Below are 20645 nucleotides of genomic sequence, written 5' to 3' on the forward strand. Positions count from 1 at the left end.
TGTGATTCAGCGTATACCTCTTAGACGTGCTACTGACGCTGTGTTCAAATGGTGGTTACTTGCAGCTTTGGCGGCCGCTTAGCCGCCTCAGGGAGAGAAACGTCATCAACTCCATCATCACCCAGCTTCGCGCGATGGCTCTCCGGTTGGCTCCGCCGCTCCCTCCCCTGCCACCAGAGCCGGATTAGATCTTCCCCACCTCGTCGTCGCCGCCGCGTGTGTGTGTGCGGCCCTGTTGTTTGTGTGTGTTGGGCTTGTTGTGTTCTGCCCACAGCTAAACCCTTTGTGATTGGTGTGTCCCCGTGTGGCTGTTGGTGTTTGTTAGACTTTGCCTGCGGTGACGGTGTGTGTGTTCGCTTGTTGGTACTCTGTTGGACCTTGTACTCGATGGTTTGCTTTACTTATAAAACGGGGCGAAAGCCTTTTTCGGTAAAATATTACTCTGAGGAGAATGAGAAACCAAGAGGCGATGGCGTTTGAATCAGGATCTAGCGATGCCCCGGGCGACTGCCCCGGCCCCTGCCCCTCCGCCGCCCTGGCACCCGCGGGCGAGCCCCCTAGCATCGCCCCTCGCTCCCGCGCCCTGCGCCCGCCAACCCCTCCGGAGGCCTCGTCGCCGCCCACGCCGGCTCACTGGGTCGACCTCGCCGAGGATGCGGATCGGGCGGCTGGCCTCCGCATCCAGCGCCGCGACAGCACCCCACCTCCTCCCCGTAGCCTACCGGTGCTGACCAGCGTGGATGGCGGCTCCGTCGCCGTCTCGCAGTCTCGCCCGAGCGTTCGGCCGCCGAGCCCTGCTCGGCCGCCGGTTGGCCCTGCCACTGCCCCCGTTGGCATCGCCGGCGGCGGCGGCGCCCGCTCGGGAGGAGGTTTCCCCACGGGATGTGATGCGGAGCATCCCTCGCTCATCCCCATGGACGTGCCTACATCTCCCTCAACACCACTTGGACCCATGACAAGAGCCCGAGCTAAGGCTATCGAAGATAAGGTGAACTCGCTCCTCTCCGAACTCCCTCTTCCTACTCACGAGACATGGCTACTACCTCATTCGGAGACTCTATGTGTAATCAGGTACATGGAGGTGAGCCAAGGATCAACTACTTGCAAGAGCCAAGACGGCGAGGACCCCAAGCATGATGGACAAGAAGAAGAGCTGCAGCAGAAGCTACAGGCATCGGACATCCGACCCTGTCCGGACGTCCGACGAGTCCCAGGACACGGACGACCGGACCCTCCGGACGTCCGGTACCAGGCCACCCGAACCGAATCTACGGACGTCCGAGACGCTCCGGACGACCGGACGACCAACACCCGAGCCAAAACTACGGAAGACCGACAGCCTCCAGATGTCCGGCCCCTCCAGAAGCTCCGGACGTCCGACCATCTACGGACGACCGACGCGCCTACACCAGAGCTGAAACGACGGACGTCCGAGCGCGCCCGGACGACCGGACCGTCCCGAGCCTCCGGACGTCCGACGCCTTCCGGACGTCCGACTCCTGAGTGACCGAACCTGCGGGTTGGAGCCCTTGTACCCCTTTGTTTTGACTTCCATTTGCACTAAGACTAAATAGGACGCCCCCACCTCCTGGTACGGGTAGCATAGGTTTAGCTCATATTTTGTGTGAGAGCCTTGCTCATCCACTTGGCTACTTCTCCTCGGAGCTCAGGACCTCTTCGGAGAAGATCCCCCAAGCGGATTCAAGACCCCTTTCTAGGGAAGACCATCAAGGCCTCCGTAAGGAGAAGAACGGTTCCTTTGTATCCTTACCTTTGTTGATTGTGGATCTTATGTTACTCTATGTTGTCGGTGATCTAGCACTCGTGTGATTGATTCTATGTCGGTTTAGTGATTCTTCCTCTCGTTTTCCCCGTGTTTCCCCGTTGTGCTTCCGTGTGTTCTTCGTGATTCTCCCGTAGGATCCCTCCAAACGTGAAAGATCGACCACTTAGGGTTCCGCCCTACATCATCATGGTATCATGAGCCACGTTGATCACGTTTTTGGAGCCCCTACCCCGTGTTTTCTAGCTTGATTTTGTTGTTTTCGTCCTAATTCCGAAAATTCCCCACCAAAAATAGCCCCAAATTTTTTTTGTGATTTGTTTGTGAGTTGAGATTTTGTTGGATTTGGTCCATGGATTTGTGTTGCTGCGTGTGGATCTAGCTTTTCCCACCCTCTCCACCCTTTTCCATCCACCAAACCACTCGATTTCGACCTCACCATTTCCTTCTTCCCCGGAGTTCTCGCAGTTCCTCTCCCCGAGCCCGATTTTCGCCCAGGCTCCGGACGACCGGAAAAGGCCGGACGTCCGACGAAGTCCGGACGACCGTAAAATCACGGACGTCCGTTGAAACCCTGACGAAGCTGAAGTTCGACAGTTCCACCACCTCCACATTCCCACATTCCACCACATCTTCCAAACCCACATACACAAACATCTTCCACGATACCTCCGATGACGATTTTGACACATTTTGGTCCTTGAGATTTTGAGTTGTGGATTCCGTATCCTTTTGTGTTTCGGCTATCCAGGTACGGTTGACGTCATCACCACCACGGCTCATCTTCGCAAGGGTCTCATCATCGCAAGGACGGTAACTTCGACGACATCTTGGTCATAACTTGCAATTGCATTGATAACCCAAATTGCCTCATTTTGCGTAGCTTACCCATCGAGACTAGCTGTTGAGTATTGCTGGCAACGTGACTTGTGCACATTAGTGATCATACTCCATATAGCTTACATACCATACAATAGTGGTGCATATCTTGAGATCAACTTGTGTGTCACAAAGTTGTCATCGCATACACAATTGCTACCTTGGTTCGTGAGTTTTGCATGAGAAAAGATCTCAAAAGTAAAAGAGCCAACCAAGCTTTTAAGCAAAGAGGAAAGATAAGCAAAGAGCTTATGAGCAAGAACCATAGCATCATACAACATTAAGATTGTCATATCCGATCATCTTGGATCATTGCACCGAAATACCATACACATAGCATACTTGGGATAGAGATTGCGTATCCGCCTATTTTGCAATCGTGCTAGCGTCTCTCTAGTATTGTGCAACAAGAGCATTTTGTGGTCTCCACATTTTGGCTCAATTTTGGATTGCACAATCTCATTTATCTATTTGCGTGTGTGTTTCGGTGTACCCCATACTTGCTTGGTCTACTTGTTGCATTTGCAAATTTGTGAATCTTTTCCAACATTATTGAAGCTCACTTACTATTGCATCAAATTTTGTGCCACCATCCTAACCAAGCTCCACCATAAGCTTTTACGTGTGTAGGTGTGAGAACCGACAAGAATTGGTACCAACAGTGCTATTTCATTGTCCGCATTTGAGTGGACTTGATCCATCTTCAACTTCGGTCAAGGTACATTTGGTACACGTTCTTTTCCTTCTACCACTTACAATTTGCTTGGTATGATGGCTAGGCCAAGTTCTTCTACCACTCCACCTCTCATCGAGAACGGCGACGACATGTCATCATTCGTCGCAAAGAGCCACCTTTTTGGTGCTCAAAGGGCGTTACACCAAGAGCAACAAGCTATGAACGACCGCATCGACAACCTCGCCACCGACTTGCGACTCTCCGAGCAATGTACAAGAGACTACTTCGATAACAAGTTTGACTCTCACAAGCAAGAAAATGATGCAAGAATGGACGAGATCCGCGCCTTGATGAGGAACCGGCATCATTCCACTTCTTCCTCCTCAAGACGGAGCCGCTCGAGTCGACACTCCGATGACACCTTCTCCGGCTCAAGTACACCGTCTTCGACCATTCTTCGACGAGCCGCGCATCAAGACCGTCATGCACCTCACAACCCGCTACATGACAAGCATTCACAAGAGCAAGTCGATGAGCAAGTCCCTCGTCCTCAATCAAACCAAGTGGCTTTTGCTCAAGCTCAAGAACGGCAACGACTACGGCGCCAAGAAGAAGAACGAGCGCGTCTACACCAAGAAGAACAAGACGCCGAGGCTCAACGTCTTCAACAACAACAACGTGAAGCGCAAGCTCTTGAGGCGCAACGTGCCCTTCGAGATTCGAGCCGAGCCATTGCCAACCGCAATCACGAGCGGCGCAATCAAGAGGAAGCCCTTCGAGAAGAAATCCAAGAGAGGAACTACCAAACGCGTGTACAACGTCAAGCTCCTCAAGCCCCTCCACAAGCTCGTCAAGCTCCACTTCAACCTCAAGTTCAACAAGAGCAAGTTGATCATGGACTTCCTCCGCGCCAAGAGCAACATGAGGATGATTACCCTCCACGTCAAGGGCGTCATCATCACCATCACCAACAACACAATGAAGAGCAACGCTATGGCAAGCTCAAATTCACAATGCCCAAGTTCAATGGAAGCAATGATCCCGAAGAATACCTCTCATGGGCATTGAAGGTCGACAAAATCTTTCGTTTGCACAACTTTGAGGAAGAGAAGAAGATCGCTATGGCATCACTTGAGTTCCAAGACTATGTGCTCATATGGTGGGAACAAGTCCTTGAACGCCGTGAAGCAAGAGGTGAACCACCAATCACCACTTGGGCTCAAATGAAGGATGTCATGCGGGCACGCTTTGTACCAACCTACTACAACCGCGATCTCTTCAAGAAGCTACAACTCCTCAAGCAAGGAACAAAGAGTGTTGAAGAATACTACAAGGAAATGGAGATAGCCATGATTCGAGCCAATGTCAAGGAAGATGATGAGCAAACAATGGCACGTTTTTTGAATGGACTCAATCATCCCATCAAGAAGATTGCCGACTTCCAACCCTATTCCAACCTCATTGAGCTCGTACATCAAGCAACCAAGGCGGAACGTCAAGTGCAAGATGACTTCAAGTACGCCAAGTACTCATCCAAGACCTACGGTTTCTCCAACATCCAAGCTTCAACGACTCCTTCAACATCTACATCAACCAAACCTTCTCAAAGCAACGACGACAAGTCAAGTTACAAGAAAACTTCGGCAAGTTCAAGTCGCCTTCCTCCTACGACAAGCAACTTCAAGCCGCGTGCTTCATCATCTACTCCAACCGATGAGACCGTCAAAACAAGCTCCTTCAAGTGTTTCACTTGCGGCAGCCGAGGCCACAAGTCCTGCCAATGCACGAACAAGCGCACCATGATCCTCAACGACGACGGCACATATGACTCAATGAGTGAAGAGGAGATGGAAGCCCTTGAGCAAGTGGCCATGCACCGGCGCGTGAACGAGGATGAAGATGATCAAGTCTTTTGTGATGAGGATTCGAGCCCCGCTCTCGTTGTCTCCAAGGTCTTGACTCTTCAACATCAACAAGAAGAAGACCAACGATGCCACATCTTCCACACAAAAGCCGGCATCAATGGAAGGTCCGTCAAGGTCATCATCGATGGAGGTAGTTGCCACAACTTGGCAAGTGAAGAACTATGTGCAAAGCTTCAATTGGTCAAGAGGAAGCACCCGCACCCCTACAAGGTTCAATGGCTAAGTGACTCCGGCACTATACGAGTCGAGCATACGGTCCAAGTCTCTTTCAAAATAGGTGCTTATGAAGACACTTTGGAGTGTGATGTGGTCCCAATGACCGTTTGCCACCTCCTTCTTGGTCGACCATGGCAATTCGACCGTGGTGTCATCCACAATGGGCGAACCAGTCACTATAGCTTCAAGATGAAAGGGAAGGAGTATGTGCTACGACCTATGTCTCCTAGTCAAGTGACAGCCGACAAACAAGCCACCCACCATGGAGAGAAGAGTGAGAAAGTGACCCACCCAAAAGTGAGTGAGAGCCACAAGCCAAATATGAGCGCCTCTTCGCCTAGAGAGAAAAACCTCATCCTATTTGCCACCAAAAGTGAGATAAGAGAAGTGTGTGAGAACCCATCGAGTGTGATGCACTTCGTCCTCGTGTGCAAAGATGGAGAGCCAACAACTAACACCTCTCACGAGTTACCTTTAGTGTTTCAGTCTCTTTTGCAGGAATTCAAAGATGTCTTCCCCGATGAGTTACCTCCGGGTCTACCTCCACTACGAGGCATTGAGCATCGAATCGACCTCATCCCCGGAGCGCCACTTACAAACAAAGCCCCATACCGTGTCAATCCCGAAGAAACCAAGGAGATTCAACGACAAGTACAACAACTCATCGACAACGGTCATGTACGTGAAAGCTTAAGCCCATGTGCCATTCCCGTTATACTTGTACCTAAACCCGATGGCAGTTTTCGCTTGTGTTCCGATTGTAGACCCATAAACGCCATCACCGTTCGTTATAGGCACCCCATTCCTCGCTTAGATGATATGCTTGATGAACTTAGCGGAGCCAACTTTTTCTCCAAAATTGACCTAAAAAGTGGCTATTATCAAATTCGCATTCAAGAAGGTGATGAATGGAAAACCGCTTTCAAAACCAAATTTGGCTTATATGAGTGGTTAGTGATGCCTATGGGTTTGTCGGAAGCACCCGGAACTTTCGTGCGTCTTATGCATCATGTGCTTAGACCTTACATTGGAGTCTTCGTTGTGGTTTACTTTGATGATATCCTTGTGTTTACCAAAACCATGAAAGAGCATATTAATCATGTTAAATCTGTATTGCAAACTCTTCGCAAGGAAAGCCTTTATACAAACTTGAAAAAATGCACTTTTGGCGTTGACAAAGTGGTTTTCTTGGGTTTTGTTCTCTCTTCCAAGGGTGTCCATGTTGATGAAACTAAGATTCAAGCGATTAAAACTTGACCCCAACCAACAAATTTGCAACAAGTGAGAAGCTTACTTGGTCTTGCAGGATTTTACCGCCGCTTTGTGAAAAACTTTAGCACAATTGCCGCTCCTTTACATGCTTTGAGTAAGAAGAATGCACCTTTTGTTTGGGGATCTTTGCAATCCACCGCTTTTGATGAGCTCAAGTCTTTGCTTACTCATGCTCCGATTCTTGCTTTGCCAAACTTTGACAAAACTTTTGAGGTTCATTGTGATGCAAGTGGTACCGGAATTGGCGGAGTTTTGATGCAAGAAAAACGAGCCATTGCTTATTTTAGTGAAAAACTCTCCGGTGCTCAACTTAATTATCCCATCTATGACAAAGAATTGTATGCTTTAGTGCGTGTGCTACATGTTTGGGAACATTATCTTAGACCTCATGAGTTTGTCATCCATACCGACCATGAAACGCTTAAGTACTTAAAAGGTCAAACTAAATTGAACAAGCGTCATGCCAAATGGAGTGAATTCATTGAATGTTTTCCTTATGTGATCAAGTACATCAAGGGTAAAGAAAATGTTGTTGCAGATGCACTTTCACGCATATGCATGCTTGTCACTAAACTTGAGTTGAATGTTATTGGTTTCGAGCATATAAAACACTTATATGAGCATGATCATTCTTTTGCTATTCCTTATGCTAAGTGTTTGACACACACATCTTGGGAACGATATTACATAAAGGATGATTATCTTATGAGAGCTAACAAACTTTGCATTCCCGAGTCTTCTCTTCGTTTGCTACTTTTGCAAGAGGCTCATGGAGGTGGACTTATGGGACACTTTGGACGCGACAAGACTTTCCCACGCTCTCCAAGAACTACTTTTGGCCCAAGATGTTTCGTGATGTCTCACGCTTCACCAATCGTTGCTCTACATGTCGCAAAGCTAAGTAAAAAGCTCAATCCCATGGTCTTTACATGCCACTTCTTATTCCTTATCAACCTTAGGAAGACATTAGCATGGATTTTGTACTTGGTTTGCCTAGAACTCAAAATGGCAAGGATTCCGTCTTTGTTGTTGTGGACCGATTTTCTAAGATGGCACATTTCATTCCTTGCAACAAGATAGATGATGCTTCACATATTGCCAATCTCTTTTGTAGGGAAATCTTGCGACTTCATGGATTGCCAAAGACGATTGTCTCGGATCGTGACGTCAAGTTCATGAGTTACTTTTGGAAGACCCTATGTGCCAAGCTCGGAATCAAGCTATTGTTCTCTTCGGCATACCATCCTCAAACCGACGGCCAAACGGAGGTGACGAACCGTACACTCTCCACTCTACTTCGCGTGTTGATTAAGAAGAACATCAAGGAGTGGGAGGCGTGTCTACCCATCGCCGAGTACGCCTACAACCGTGCAAGACATTCCACGACCGGCAAGTCCCCCTTCGAGGTCGTCTACGGCTTCAACCGTTTGTCCCCATTGGACATTCTACCTCTTCCTCTACAAGAGCGAACCAACCTCGACGCAAGTGCTCGTGCAAGCTACATCAAGAAGATGCATGAAGATACAAGGCACACCATCGAGCGCCAAGTACAACGACTAGCGACCAAGCTCAACATCAACAAGCAACCCATGGTATTCAACATTGGTGATCTAGTGTGGCTACATCTTCGCAAGGACCGCTTCCCCAACGAACGCAAGTCCAAGCTTCTACCTCGCGCCGATGGACCTTTCAAGGTTCTAGCACGCTACAACGACAACGCCTACAAGATCGACCTACCACGAGGCAAGTACAACGTGAGCGACATCTTCAACGTCAAGGACCTCGCACCTTCCATGGTGATGCACCTTTTGATCCGAGGTCGGATCTCTCCCAAGGGGGGGGGGAGATGATGCGGAGCATCCCTCGCTCATCCCCATGGACGTGCCTACATCTCCCTCAACACCACTTGGACCCATGACAAGAGCCCGAGCTAAGGCTATCGAAGATAAGGTGAACTCGCTCCTCTCCGAACTCCCTCTTCCTACTCACAAGACATGGCTACTACCTCATTCGGAGACTCTATGTGTAATCAGGTACATGGAGGTGAGCCAAGGATCAACTACTTGCAAGAGCCAAGACGGCGAGGACCCCAAGCATGATGGACAAGAAGAAGAGCTGCAGCAGAAGCTACAGGCATCGGACGTCCGACCCTGTCCGGACGTCCGACGAGTCCCAGGACACGGACGACCGGACCCTCCGAACGTCCGGTACCAGGCCACCCGAACCGAATCTACGGACGTCCGAGACGCTCCGGACGACCGGACGACCAACACCCAAGCCAAAACTACGGAAGACCGACAGCCTCCAGACGTCCGGCCCCTCCAGAAGCTCCGGACGTCCGACCATCTACGGACGACCGACGCGCCTACACCAGAGCTGAAACGACGGACGTCCGAGCACGCCCGGACGACCGGACCGTCCCGAGCCTCCGGACGTCCGACGCCTTCCGGATGTCCGACTCTTGAGTGACCGAACCTGCGGGTTGGAGCCCTTGTACCCCTTCGTTTTGACTTCCATTTGCACTAAGACTATAAATAGGACGCCCCCACCTCCTGGTACGGGTAGCATAGGTTTAGCTCATATTTTGTGTGAGAGCCTTGCTCATCCACTTGGCCACTTCTCCTCGGAGCTCAGGACCTCTTCGGAGAAGATCCCCCAAGCGGATTCAAGACCCCTTTCTAGGGAAGACCATCAAGGCCTCCGTAAGGAGAAGAACGGTTCCTTTGTATCCTTACCTTTGTTGATTGTGGATCTTATGTTACTCTATGTTGTCGGTGATCTAGCACTCGTGTGATTGATTCTATGTCGGTTTAGTGATTCTTCCTCTCGTTTTCCCCGTGTTTCCCCGTTGTGCTTCCGTGTGTTCTTCGTGATTCTCCCGTAGGATCCCTCCAAACGTGAAAGATCGACCACTTAGGGTTCCGCCCTACATCAGGATGGTTCCAATCTCCGCCCCCTGGGTCGCGCGCATCTGGGCTGGCCCCGCATGGGCCCTTCGGCTGCGGCTGCTCGCCCCCACGTGGGCCTTCGGGCGTGGGCCGGCCCACCCTGCCCAGGGTTTCCCAGGCCCAACCTCGACCTGGGCCGCCGCCGCGGGGAGGAGGGGGGTCGATCTGGGCTCCTCAGGACCTTGTCGCTCCCATCCTCTCATCACGCCTCCAGTCCCCCTCGTCTGCTCCCGAACTCCCTCTCCTCTCCCCGAACAGCGTCGCCGCTGCCCCGATCCCTACCTCGTCTGGCCCCGCCCCCCCCCCCCTCCAGCGGCGGATCCCATGATGACTCCGCAGTGGGAGGATGGCAGCGCCAGCAGCAAGCGCCGCCTCGACGACTACCGCGACCCCCCGTGCCCCTCTCCTGACGCTCTCCCGGACGGTCGCCGCTCCCCCTACTGGCGCTCGCCTGGCCGCTCCGACCGCCGGGGCCGGTCGCGCTCCCCCTATCGCGAGGGGTTGGCTTCCCCGGAGATGATCGAGGCCGGGCTCAACCACCTGTACAGCTGCCGGTGGGATTCTTTTCGGGCAAGCCAGTTCAGTTTCTTTCTGGTAGCAAGAGATCTCATATCAGATTAAGTAAAGGGATTACCTAGCTACCGCATATCGAAGAGTAGGAGACTTCCTGCCACTATAGAAAAAGTCGTTGATGGATCAATTTCTGTAGGTGGGTCTCAACTCGGATCAAGACATTCGGATTTGCCGATGAAGAGTACTGCCTTGGAGGGTTAGGGGTTGTAAGGGAAGAGCCAACCTTTTGTAGGTAGCAAAACATCTCACTCAATAACTGAATTAGAGTTCGATCTTTTCCGTTTGTGTTGTCTTTTTGCATTTTTGTTTCGATCCGACATCAGATCTGAGTTATTGTTCACTGACTATATCTTAGACCATTGCGATCTCTTTCTTTCACTTGGTTTTTCTTCCTTCCCTTCGGTACTCCTTAACTCGGAGATACTCCTTCGGTACTACTTGGCTACTACTTGAACAGATGGGTTTAGTCCCATCCTTCGGGCAACGTTTTCTCCGGGTACCACTGGGTTGAAAGAAATCCCTTACTATTAGGACATAGTGTTCGGTACGACTTAAGGCTATTGGACTGACTTTCTTTAATGTTGCATCTGCTTTCAACTATTTCATAGCCTCCTGTCCCGAGCAAACGTCAAGAGCAGGGTGTTGAGCCAAAAAGTAAAATCCATAGAGTTGGGGACTAAAGAGACTCTTTTTTTACAGCCAACCATGAAGAGAAGAGAGTCTCAGAGTAGATTCGGTAATATTGAGTCGATCTAGTATGGAAAATTCCTCGTTGTGCGCTCGCCTTTTGCCTACTTATGCTTCATCTGTAGATCGGATTCCTTCCCCAAAGTTCTTACTTATAGGCTTTATAGCCAAGCAATAGAATAGCTGCTTCTTCTAAAGCGGATTAGAGTGCGACGACCAAAGCTACGGAGCGGCATCTACCGCTTTCACTACTGTTCTGGTTGAACTAGAGCTTTGGCTGAGCGACCACCTTCTTCCAGTATTCTTAGCTTATTGTCTGCTTCCTGCCTGATCGGTGCTGACTGAAGTGACCCTGCCTGCGGGCAATGAGTTCACCGTGGTCTTCCCCGATGCGACCAGCCACGGCTACGCCACCCGGAGCGCCGACATCACTCTCGCCCTCAACAAGCTCGTGGTGGACATCTCTGCGCCGATCCGCTACCCTAAGGCGGTAGCGACCCTTGACACAGCGTGGATCCTCATCTCCGGCATGCCCGATATTGCGAGGTCGGAGCGAGTGATTCGCAACATATCCAGGATCCTGGGCAAGGTGGCCATGGTGAATGAGCTCTTGCTCCGCAAGGAGGAGGCCTTCGACTCCTCCAAACATTGCGCCACGGTCTGCATGTTCTTCAACGACGAAGGCGTCGACCTCAAGATCGCACCTGAGCCACCCAACCACGTGGGCCGCCCCCGCTTCTCCGACGACTCGCACTTGGGTGGCGGTCCGGGTGGTGATGATGACTACCGTGGTCGCCATCGGCGCTCTCACCGCTCTGACGATGAGGAGGGCTCGGAGGAAAGCCGCTCCCCATCCCCTCCGCCCGATCCTCCGTCTCCCGCGGCTGCTCGGGGTGGAGCTTCGACCGGTCGTTTCCATGGGCTTATGCCCCTCCTCAGGGACCCGTTGGCCTCCCCCATGCCGAGTGCGCGCGACGCCCTTGGGGCCGGCTCTCTGGTTCCGTTGGGTGCTGTTTCTCCCGCCGGTCCGGCCGACTCCTCCGACACTTCCAGTGTGGGAATGCTCATCCTTCCGGCGACATCTCCGCGCTCCCCCACCTCGGACCTCGTTGTCCTCCACCTTACCGACCCCGGCGACGGTTCTGATGCCTCCCCTCGGCTCCCTACCGCCGGTCCCGTCGATGCTCCCAGCACGGAGGACCCCCCCCCCGGCCGCTGCTCTGGCCGCGGCCCCCCACTGCCCTGGCTTGAGCTGCTGGTGTGTGCTCCGCCGGCTGGGGTGAGGACCGGCGCGTCTCCTCTAGCCTCGCCTCGCCTGCCCGCCACCCCCACCTCCTTCCTGTCAGCCATGGGGAGTGGGGTGGCTTCCGTTCTTTCTACGCCTGTGGATGCACCTCCGCACCCGCCACGGACTGCTGCCTACTCCAGGCGTGGGCGCTCGACCTCGACTCTGGTGATGTCCTCATGGCGCAGCGCCGGATCGATGCTGCTCGGCCGGCTGGCAGCCCTGCTCTGCCAATGCTGGAGCGGGCAGAGCTTCAAACCGCGGCCCGCAACCTCAAGCCAGGTACCCCAGTCATCCCAGCTAGTTCTTCTACATGCCCTTTTTCTGCCTTGGAGTCGGCTCCGCTTGGGCACTTAGCTAAGGTCGCGGCCGACTCTGCTATAGTTTCCAGGGGGGAGGTGGCTAACCCCTTAGTCCAGATCGAGGCAATCCGGGCCCGGGAAATCCTGGATGGGAGGTTGGCTGAGGCTCGTGGTCGCATGGCCACACCCCTCCCCCCGCGGCCAGTGGACCTCACACGTCCACCCTGTCAGATACCCAGGCCCCGCAAGCGGCCCTGGAGATCCGTGGCAGCACCTGCTCCCGCCCCGCCGCCCTCCGTGCCCAAACTGCCTCCCGTGTCCTCGGGTCAAGCAGCCCCCCGATGGCGGCTTAATGCGGACCCTTTTTTGGAACATTCGTCGGCCAAGATGGCCGGCGCTGCCAACTCATCGAGTACATGCGAGATGAGAGGATAGACATCGTGGCAATCCAAGAGACCATGCGCACAGAGTTCTCCTTGTCTGAGCTTGGGCGGCTGAGCACCCACCTGTTTGCCTGGCATTGGCTCCCTTCTAGTGGGATCGCCTGGCACTCGGGTGGCATCCTGCTAGGTGTCAAGGATGCCACCTTTGAGGTGGCTGGTATGTATAAGGGGGGAGTTCTTTGTCAGTATGGAGCTGTTCGAGCGTGCTCTCAACTTCAAGTGGGAGATCATCATTGTCTATGGCCCCGCTGACCACCGCCGATCTGCGTCCTTCCTTGATGAACTCAAGAGGAAGGTGTCGGCCACGCGCTTGCCGGTCGTAGTAGGTAATGACTTCAACCTCCTCCGTTTTGCAGAGGATAAGAGCAACGATCTAGTAAAACTTCCCTCGGATGCAGATGTTCAATGATTGCATCGCAGAGCTCGGTCTGCGGGAATTAGACAGGGTTGGTGCCAGATTCACCCGGACCAACCGCCAAGCGGACCAAGCCCGCTCTGTTCTGGACCGCATCTTGGTCTCGCCAGAGTGGGAGCATTGTTGCCCCCTTGCCTCCCTCCGCGCCATCACCCGGATTGGCTCGGACCATGTCCCTCTGCTCATGTCTTCTCAAGATGACCGCCCGCCCACTGCGCCTAGGTTTCGCTTCGAGACGTTCTGGCTTAACCAGAACGGTTTCGCTGAGGCCGTTCGGGACCGCTGGATGGAGGCCTGGCTCGCCCCTCACCAGTCCATCTCGGCGGTGGATGATTGGCACTTCTGTGCGAAGCGCTCTCGTCAGTTTATGAAGGGTTGGGGCGCAAACCTTGGACGGGACCTGTGGGATCGCAAGAAGGCCCTCCTCGCCTCCATCCAAGCGTTGGACCTCCAGGCCGACTCGGTGGGTCTAGCCCTTGATGAGTGGCTGCTTCGTTACGACCTTGAGGATCAGCTCACGGTCATTTACACCGACTAGGAGGCGTATTGGCGACTCTGGGGGACCCAAAAGTGGGTCCTCAAGGGTGACGCCAATACGGCCTATTTCCAAGGCATCGCCAATGGTCGTAGGAGGCGGAATACCATCCCCTTGCTTTGGGATGGGGAGACCCTCCTGCAGGGCCCGGCCGAGATCCGTGCTCATGTCGATGGCTTTTATAAAGCCATTTTTCCGCCCCTAGGGTAAGCTTGGCCCTAGCTACAGACTTTTGGGTTGGTCCACAGTGCATCTCGGCCGCGGAAAATGCCGCCCTTACGGCTCCGTTCACTGAGGAGGAAGTCTGGGAGGCGATTAAAGGAATGAATCCATCGTCCGCCCCTGGCCCCGACGGTCTGTCGGTGAAGTTCTTCCCGACCTTCTGGACTGCCATCAAGCCGGAGGTTATGGCCCTCTTTGAGGAGTTATATGTGGGCACCATTGACCTCCACTACCTTAACTACGGGATCATCACATTGATTCCCAAGGTGCCTGGAGCCTCGGACATTCGTCAGTTCCGGCCAATCATGGTGATCAATGTGATCTTTCGCATACTGGCAAAGGTGTACGCCAATAGGGTGGCCCCTTTGGCCAACAACATCACCCACCCTGACCAGTCCGCCTTCATCCAAAGCCAGTATATTCTGGATGGGTCCTTGTCTTCCATGAAGTTTTGCACGAGGTCCGGTCCAAAAACCTCAAAGCAGTCTTCCTGAAAATTGACTTCCACAAAGCCTACGACATGGTTAGTTGGTCCTTCCTTTGGGAAGTGTTGCTCAGGAAAGGGTTCGACGATCGCTGGGTCACCCGGGTCATGCAGATGGTGGCCTCTGGGCACACCGTGGTTAACATTAATGGGGAAATCTGGCCCTATTTTCCCATCTTATGTGGGGTTAGGCAGGGTGACCCCTTCTCTCCGTTTCTGTTCAACATGGTGGTTGACGCCCTGGCGATGATCCTTGATAAGGCGAAGACCGCGGGCCACGTCCACGGCATAGTCCCGCACCTAGTGGAGGGAGGTGGTGTCTCCCTCCTCCAATATGCCAACGACACCATTATCATGGTGGAAGGCTCGACGGCCGATATCTGAACCTGAAATTTCTGCTACTGTGCTTCCAGCAGTTGTCAGGTCTCAAAATAAACTTCGATAAGAATGAGGTAATGGTTTTAGGCTATTCCCCCTCCGAGAGGCAGAGTATTGTTAACCGGCTCAACTGTCGGCTTGGTTCTTTCCCCACCACCTACCTGGGGATCCCCATTAGCGACTTTCCGCTCTCCGTGGCAGACCTGCGGCCCTTGGTGCTCAAGCTTCAGCACCGTATTGAGCCATGGCAAGGGCAATGGTTGTCTAAGGCGGCTCGGACGATCCTCATCAACTCGTCCTTGTCCAGCCTCCTCCTGTTCATCTTGAGTTTCTACAGTCTGCCCGAAATGTTGCACCATGAGATCGGTTCAGTCCAGGCGCGCTTTTACTGGGTCGATGATGGTGATAAGCAGAAATACCATATGGTTTGTTGGACCGACATCTGCAAACCTAGGGACCAAGGCGACCTCGGCATCATGTCCTCCAAACGCATGAACCTGGCACTCCTAATGAGGTGGCTCTGGCGCATTGCAAATGGCGAGGGTGGCATGTGGTTGCAAATCATCTGAAACAAATACTTGCACGACCAACCTCTTGCCTTCTGCCTTAGGGCAAGGGGATCCCAGTTCTGGCAGTCCGTCATCCAGCTGCTCCCGGTTCTCCGCATCAGGACCTCCATCACGGTAGGCTCTGGGACAACCACTCTGTTTTGGTTCGACCGGTGGGCCGGGGACTCCCCCTTCGCTGCCCGGTTCCCGGATCTCTTCTCCATTGCGGTGGAGCCTAGGATCTCCGTCGAGACGGCCCTTATTGACTTAGGGCGTCTCGCGTTCCGGCGGCCATTTGGGCCCTCGGAAATCGCCGCCTGGCATGAGCCCCTGGAGGCTGTTGCGCTTCACGAGCCTGATCTGGCGTAGCCTCATGACCGCTTATCCTGGTGCCTAGAGCCCTCGGGCCGATTCTCCACGAAGTCCCTATACCAGGCCATCGCCCCCACCCCAGGCCCGGCGGTCCTCGAGTTGATCTGGGCTATCCGTGTTCCCCTCAAGATCAGGATCTTCCTGTGGCAATGGATCCGTGGCCGGCTTCCCTCCGGCGTAGAGGTGTTAAAACGACCCGGGCGATGGGATGTGTCCCCTATGTGGGACTGAGTAAACCTCGAATCAAATTTTCTTGTCGTGCTTCTCCGCCCAGTTCCTCTGGAGCTGCCTCCGTGCGGTAGTCAGGGGTAGTTGGTGCAACACCAACTTCCCGGACCTCCCCACCGAGGTCCAGGCATCTACCCCATCGGGCCGCCACATTAGGTAGCTGCTCATTGGGGTCCTTGCTTGGACGCTCTGGACCATGCATAATAAGCTTGTCATCCAGCGAGTGCCTCTTCGACGTGCCACTGACGCGGTATTCAAAATGTGTGGTTATTTGCAGCTTCAGCGGCCGCTTAACCGCCACCAGGACTGGGACGCCATCAACATCATCATTGCTGACCTTCGCGCGATGACTCTTCGCTTGGCGCCGCCGCTTCCTCCACCACCTGAGCTGAATTAGCTTCTTAGCTGCGGTGTAACCTTCTTTGTTTTCGTTTTCAGGGCTTGTTGAGCTGTGCCCTCAGCAGAACCCTCTTGTACTCTATGTTGTGCGACTTTCTGTGTGTGTGTGTGGGTGAACCTCTGTGATACTTTGTGGCTGTGGTGGTTTGCTTTATTTATAAAGCGGGAAAGCCTTTTTGGGTAAAATATTACTCTTTGTTGAACAAAATGCATGTGCTGGAACCGATTCCTAGTTTCCTGGTAAACGACTACTTTCATATGTAGCATCTTGTATGCCATCTTGTTTGTGTGTAGGTAGTCACAAGCAACATGACACAAGATACATAACTTTAAAGTTAAATTCGACCTTCAAATAAGAAAATGAACACAAAGTATGCCATCAATAAGACTTTTCTTATGATTGTCACTACCTATCATTCACATCGGAGCTTGTCTACTCTTACTATTTGTATGTTTCATGGTTCAAGAATTACATGTGAGGACAGATGTATGTAGTCTTGATATTCAATTTCTTGTAAACTTCATGTGACCATTTTACTAAAAACCATGTACCATATGATTGCATCTATACATAGAAACAGGAGACATGTGAGGACAGATGTATGTAGTCTTGATATTCAATTTCTTGTAAACTTCACGTGACCATTTTACTAAAAACCATGTACCATATGATTACATCTATACATAGAAACAGGAGACAGAGCACACACCGCCAAACTATGAATACTTAAAAAAATATTTTTTATAAGAAATATTAGATTTATATCTCTAAATTTAAAAAAATGCAAAAGTACTACCCTATTAAAAAATATACTTATCGTTGGTAACGGCAACCAACAGAGGTTAGTTGCAATGGGCAACCAAAAGCATCACAACTTCACATCCTTGAGGCATCGTAGTTCCCCTACTCGAACCCTCGCGCCATCATGGCTGCATCACCGAGAAAAAACCGTTCAAACAAAAAAGAGCTCGAACGTGCATCGTGGGGGACGAATTTCGTCGTTCAGTCTACACCAACCACCGCAAGTGTACGTCGCGCTCAGTGATTTTTTTCTCCAGTTACTCGCACCCATCTACTCATCTAGATGCCGTCAACCTCCTAAACATAATCCAGCATTGGCTGCGCGGAACATGACTACCCGCGGGCGTGAACCGGATTGGCATAGATCATGGTGCGGGTGGCCAACGACAATAATAGGACAAGTGACAGTGTCTAGGCGGTTGGTGGCATCAATATGAGTAGATGGGTGCAACTAACGGAGAACTTCTCAGTGCACGCGATGTACGCTTGTGGAGATCAGTGTAGATTGAACGACGAAATTCGTCCTCCATGATGCATGCTTCAATCCCCTTTTTGTCTGAATGCATTCTTCTCATCGATGCAATCCTGATGCTGCGAGGGGGAGCTACGGTGCGTCAGGGGTGTCGTCAGGGGTGTGCAACTGTGACAGGGATTATGTTGTCTCGGGGTATACAAACTTTTCGTTACCCTTTGCAACAAAATAATCCTTGCTAGACCTTGATGATCGAGCAATCAGGGCGTAGATGGTTCAGATTCCCCACTTAGGATGCCTACGTAGGCCCACACTCTACACTCGAGTAAGCTCATGGAGCGACTCGGAATGTTTCTCGTGCTACACAAGGGAATAGTCCTCGATGAGTTGATTCTCCCATTTCATCGAAGGACAATTGAGATAATACTACAAAATTATTAGGTTGTACAATACTAAAATATATATCAATTTTTATGTTATTCTCACCTCACAAGTTATTATGTATCATGGTAATAACCATAGTATGAGTGAGCTTACCCATGTTGAGTTCTTGTACGGTCCTATCATTGAGCAACAGCTACTGAATTTGAGGAGAGGAACGAGAGCAAATGGCAGCACAAACGACAATATGACCTGCAGCACACAAATAAAACGTCATTAAACATTCGCATAGCCTGTATACTCATTTACTTTATGGAGCATTGAGATGGAAAAGTGACCGCTGCTATATTGATGAGTTGACGAACTCGTAAAGCACCACCAATGCTGCAAATTATCAAAGTAGGCACCATGGTGAGACAGGGAGCAAAAAGGTATATGATGAATACCCTCATCCCTGAGAATCCCTGTGAATGTTCATGTTAGATAAATTATACCGAGGGGCATTGGGTGAGGGAATCATGTACAGAAAACACTGTATGTACTTTTAATGCAAAACTAGGGCTTGAACGTTATTCTAATTTTTGAAATATTTAATAGATGATATTTTTTAATAAAAAATGGAAAATGTAATTTAATAGTGAGCAAGCGTGGGACATGGATTTTTGGAACATGTTCCATGTGCGCCCATTATGAGTAGTAAAATCAGAAAAAATAGACAATTCTGGTTTTTTTTTTGTAACATACATGATCGATTGTTCTATTCACATGTGAAGTTTCATGAAGAAATGACATCCGTGGTATTCTAAGCAAAAATAATAATAAAATTGGTGCTATAAAAAGGACTATGTTTGAAGTAATTTGGAGATCAGATTTTATTTTCTTCGCTAAGAATACGACGTGTGTCATTTCCTTGCAAAACTTCATATATGAATAGAACCGTCAACTAAGTTTGATTAGCTAAATTTTTTGAATTGTTTGATTTTTTTATTTTTAGATTTTACTATTAATAATGGGTGCGCGTGGAACCATGTGCACCATTGTATTTTCCGTAAGTATGTTAGTAATGTTACTTATATAAGTTTTCCCCTTTAGCATGTATGGTTATAAAATTTCTAGTCTGCGAGAATTAGTGCTGGTATATAAGTTTTGCCCTTTACTCCCATATAATAAGTTCAATTTTAGAATAACATTGTATTATGTAATATAAATTAAATGTGCACAACACGAATTTGTGAGTCCGATAAAATGTTATGTAATTGACTACATTTTCTAACAAATAGAATTTATATGCATGAGCTTATACCTTAAATGCAAAATACATAATAACAATGCTATAACTTTACCTGCATAATGTATTGCCCAGAGTAGGTGGTAACCACTGCACAGCTTTGTCCAGAAGCTAATAATGCCAAACCATAAAAAATTGATCTTGACCGTCCCAAAATATTCTGTAAAATAAAATTGATTTTCAACTGAGAGTATACATGATAATTTACTTCTATGAATTTTTATGTACATAATATGTATGGTCTATTCTTTATAGTGAATCCTACTCCCTCCGACCCATAATAAGTGTCGCAGTTTTGAACTAGTTCAAAACAAACTGCAACAAGTTGTTCAAAACTGCGACACTTATTATGGATCGGAATGAGTATTATACTTCTGAATGTAAGGCGAATGACCTCTCAATTATGTTTGGGGGAAATATTAACCTTGAATAGTACGGATGCTGACTTTAAAGTGAGACTGCTGCATGTGTTCGTATCATCCAGTGAAAGATTATCAGCACATATAGTTCCAGAGAGTGATACAATGGCAACATTTATGACGAGCGCAAGAAACAAAGCAAATGCGTTCTCTAGAAGGAAGAACACAGATGCATCCTGCAAAAAAATTACTAAAATTATATCTGCTGGTACTTTTGCAACTAGAACGAAAGAAGTGGGTACCATAGATCTAGCAATAGCTGCAAATACTATGACCTTGTTATATATATGTTGTACAATCATGTCAGCTTCAATGCATGGTGTAATTAGCTTATGTTTGTGTAGATCTTTTCCCCCCTTTTGGCTTCTTTTATTTCCAAAAATCTTGGCAATTCGTACACTTTGCTAGCCTAGAATTTTGTGGTTTACTACAGATACTATTTCAAATGTTGCATGTTTCTTGAAAGCAATAAGATATTAATCACTATGGCCAACTGCATTTAAGGGCTATATTGTGTATGGGGACATATAGTATTGTAAGCACATAGAAAAAGGAAGTCTAAGTAGAATATTCAAAATAGAACAAAAATACTAAATTTGGATATTTACCTTAACTGCTTCAGAGGATGATGGTAATTTTCTTGATGAAACAAGAGAAGAATGTAGGAAGAGATTGTGCCTAGTATTTCAAAAACAATTGAAATTAGTGGAAGC

The 20645-nt window shown here is 50.1% G+C and overlaps 1 protein-coding gene across 4 annotated transcripts in view; it reads right to left on the reverse strand.

The window, feature by feature from the left end:
• LOC123069893 (metal transporter Nramp4) overlaps positions 1-20645 on the reverse strand; it is a 64315-nt gene that overhangs the window by 9936 nt on the left and 33734 nt on the right. Inside the window, exons 8-13 of one of the 4 annotated variants that reach the window (XM_044492854.1) lie at positions 20541-20610; positions 19938-20108; positions 19569-19673; positions 18564-18689; positions 18382-18477; positions 17291-17500 (exon numbers count right to left, since the gene is read on the reverse strand). In XM_044492854.1, coding sequence (XP_044348789.1) covers positions 17495-17500; positions 18382-18477; positions 18564-18689; positions 19569-19673; positions 19938-20108; positions 20541-20610 — 574 coding nt within the window. In that variant the 3' untranslated portion in view covers positions 17291-17494. The other 3 variants (XM_044492853.1, XR_006433167.1, XM_044492855.1) reach the window with 3 other exon arrangements.

The sequence above is a fragment of the Triticum aestivum genome, chromosome 3B, assembly GCF_018294505.1.
Source record: "Triticum aestivum cultivar Chinese Spring chromosome 3B, IWGSC CS RefSeq v2.1, whole genome shotgun sequence".
Lineage (NCBI taxonomy): Eukaryota > Viridiplantae > Streptophyta > Magnoliopsida > Poales > Poaceae > Triticum > Triticum aestivum.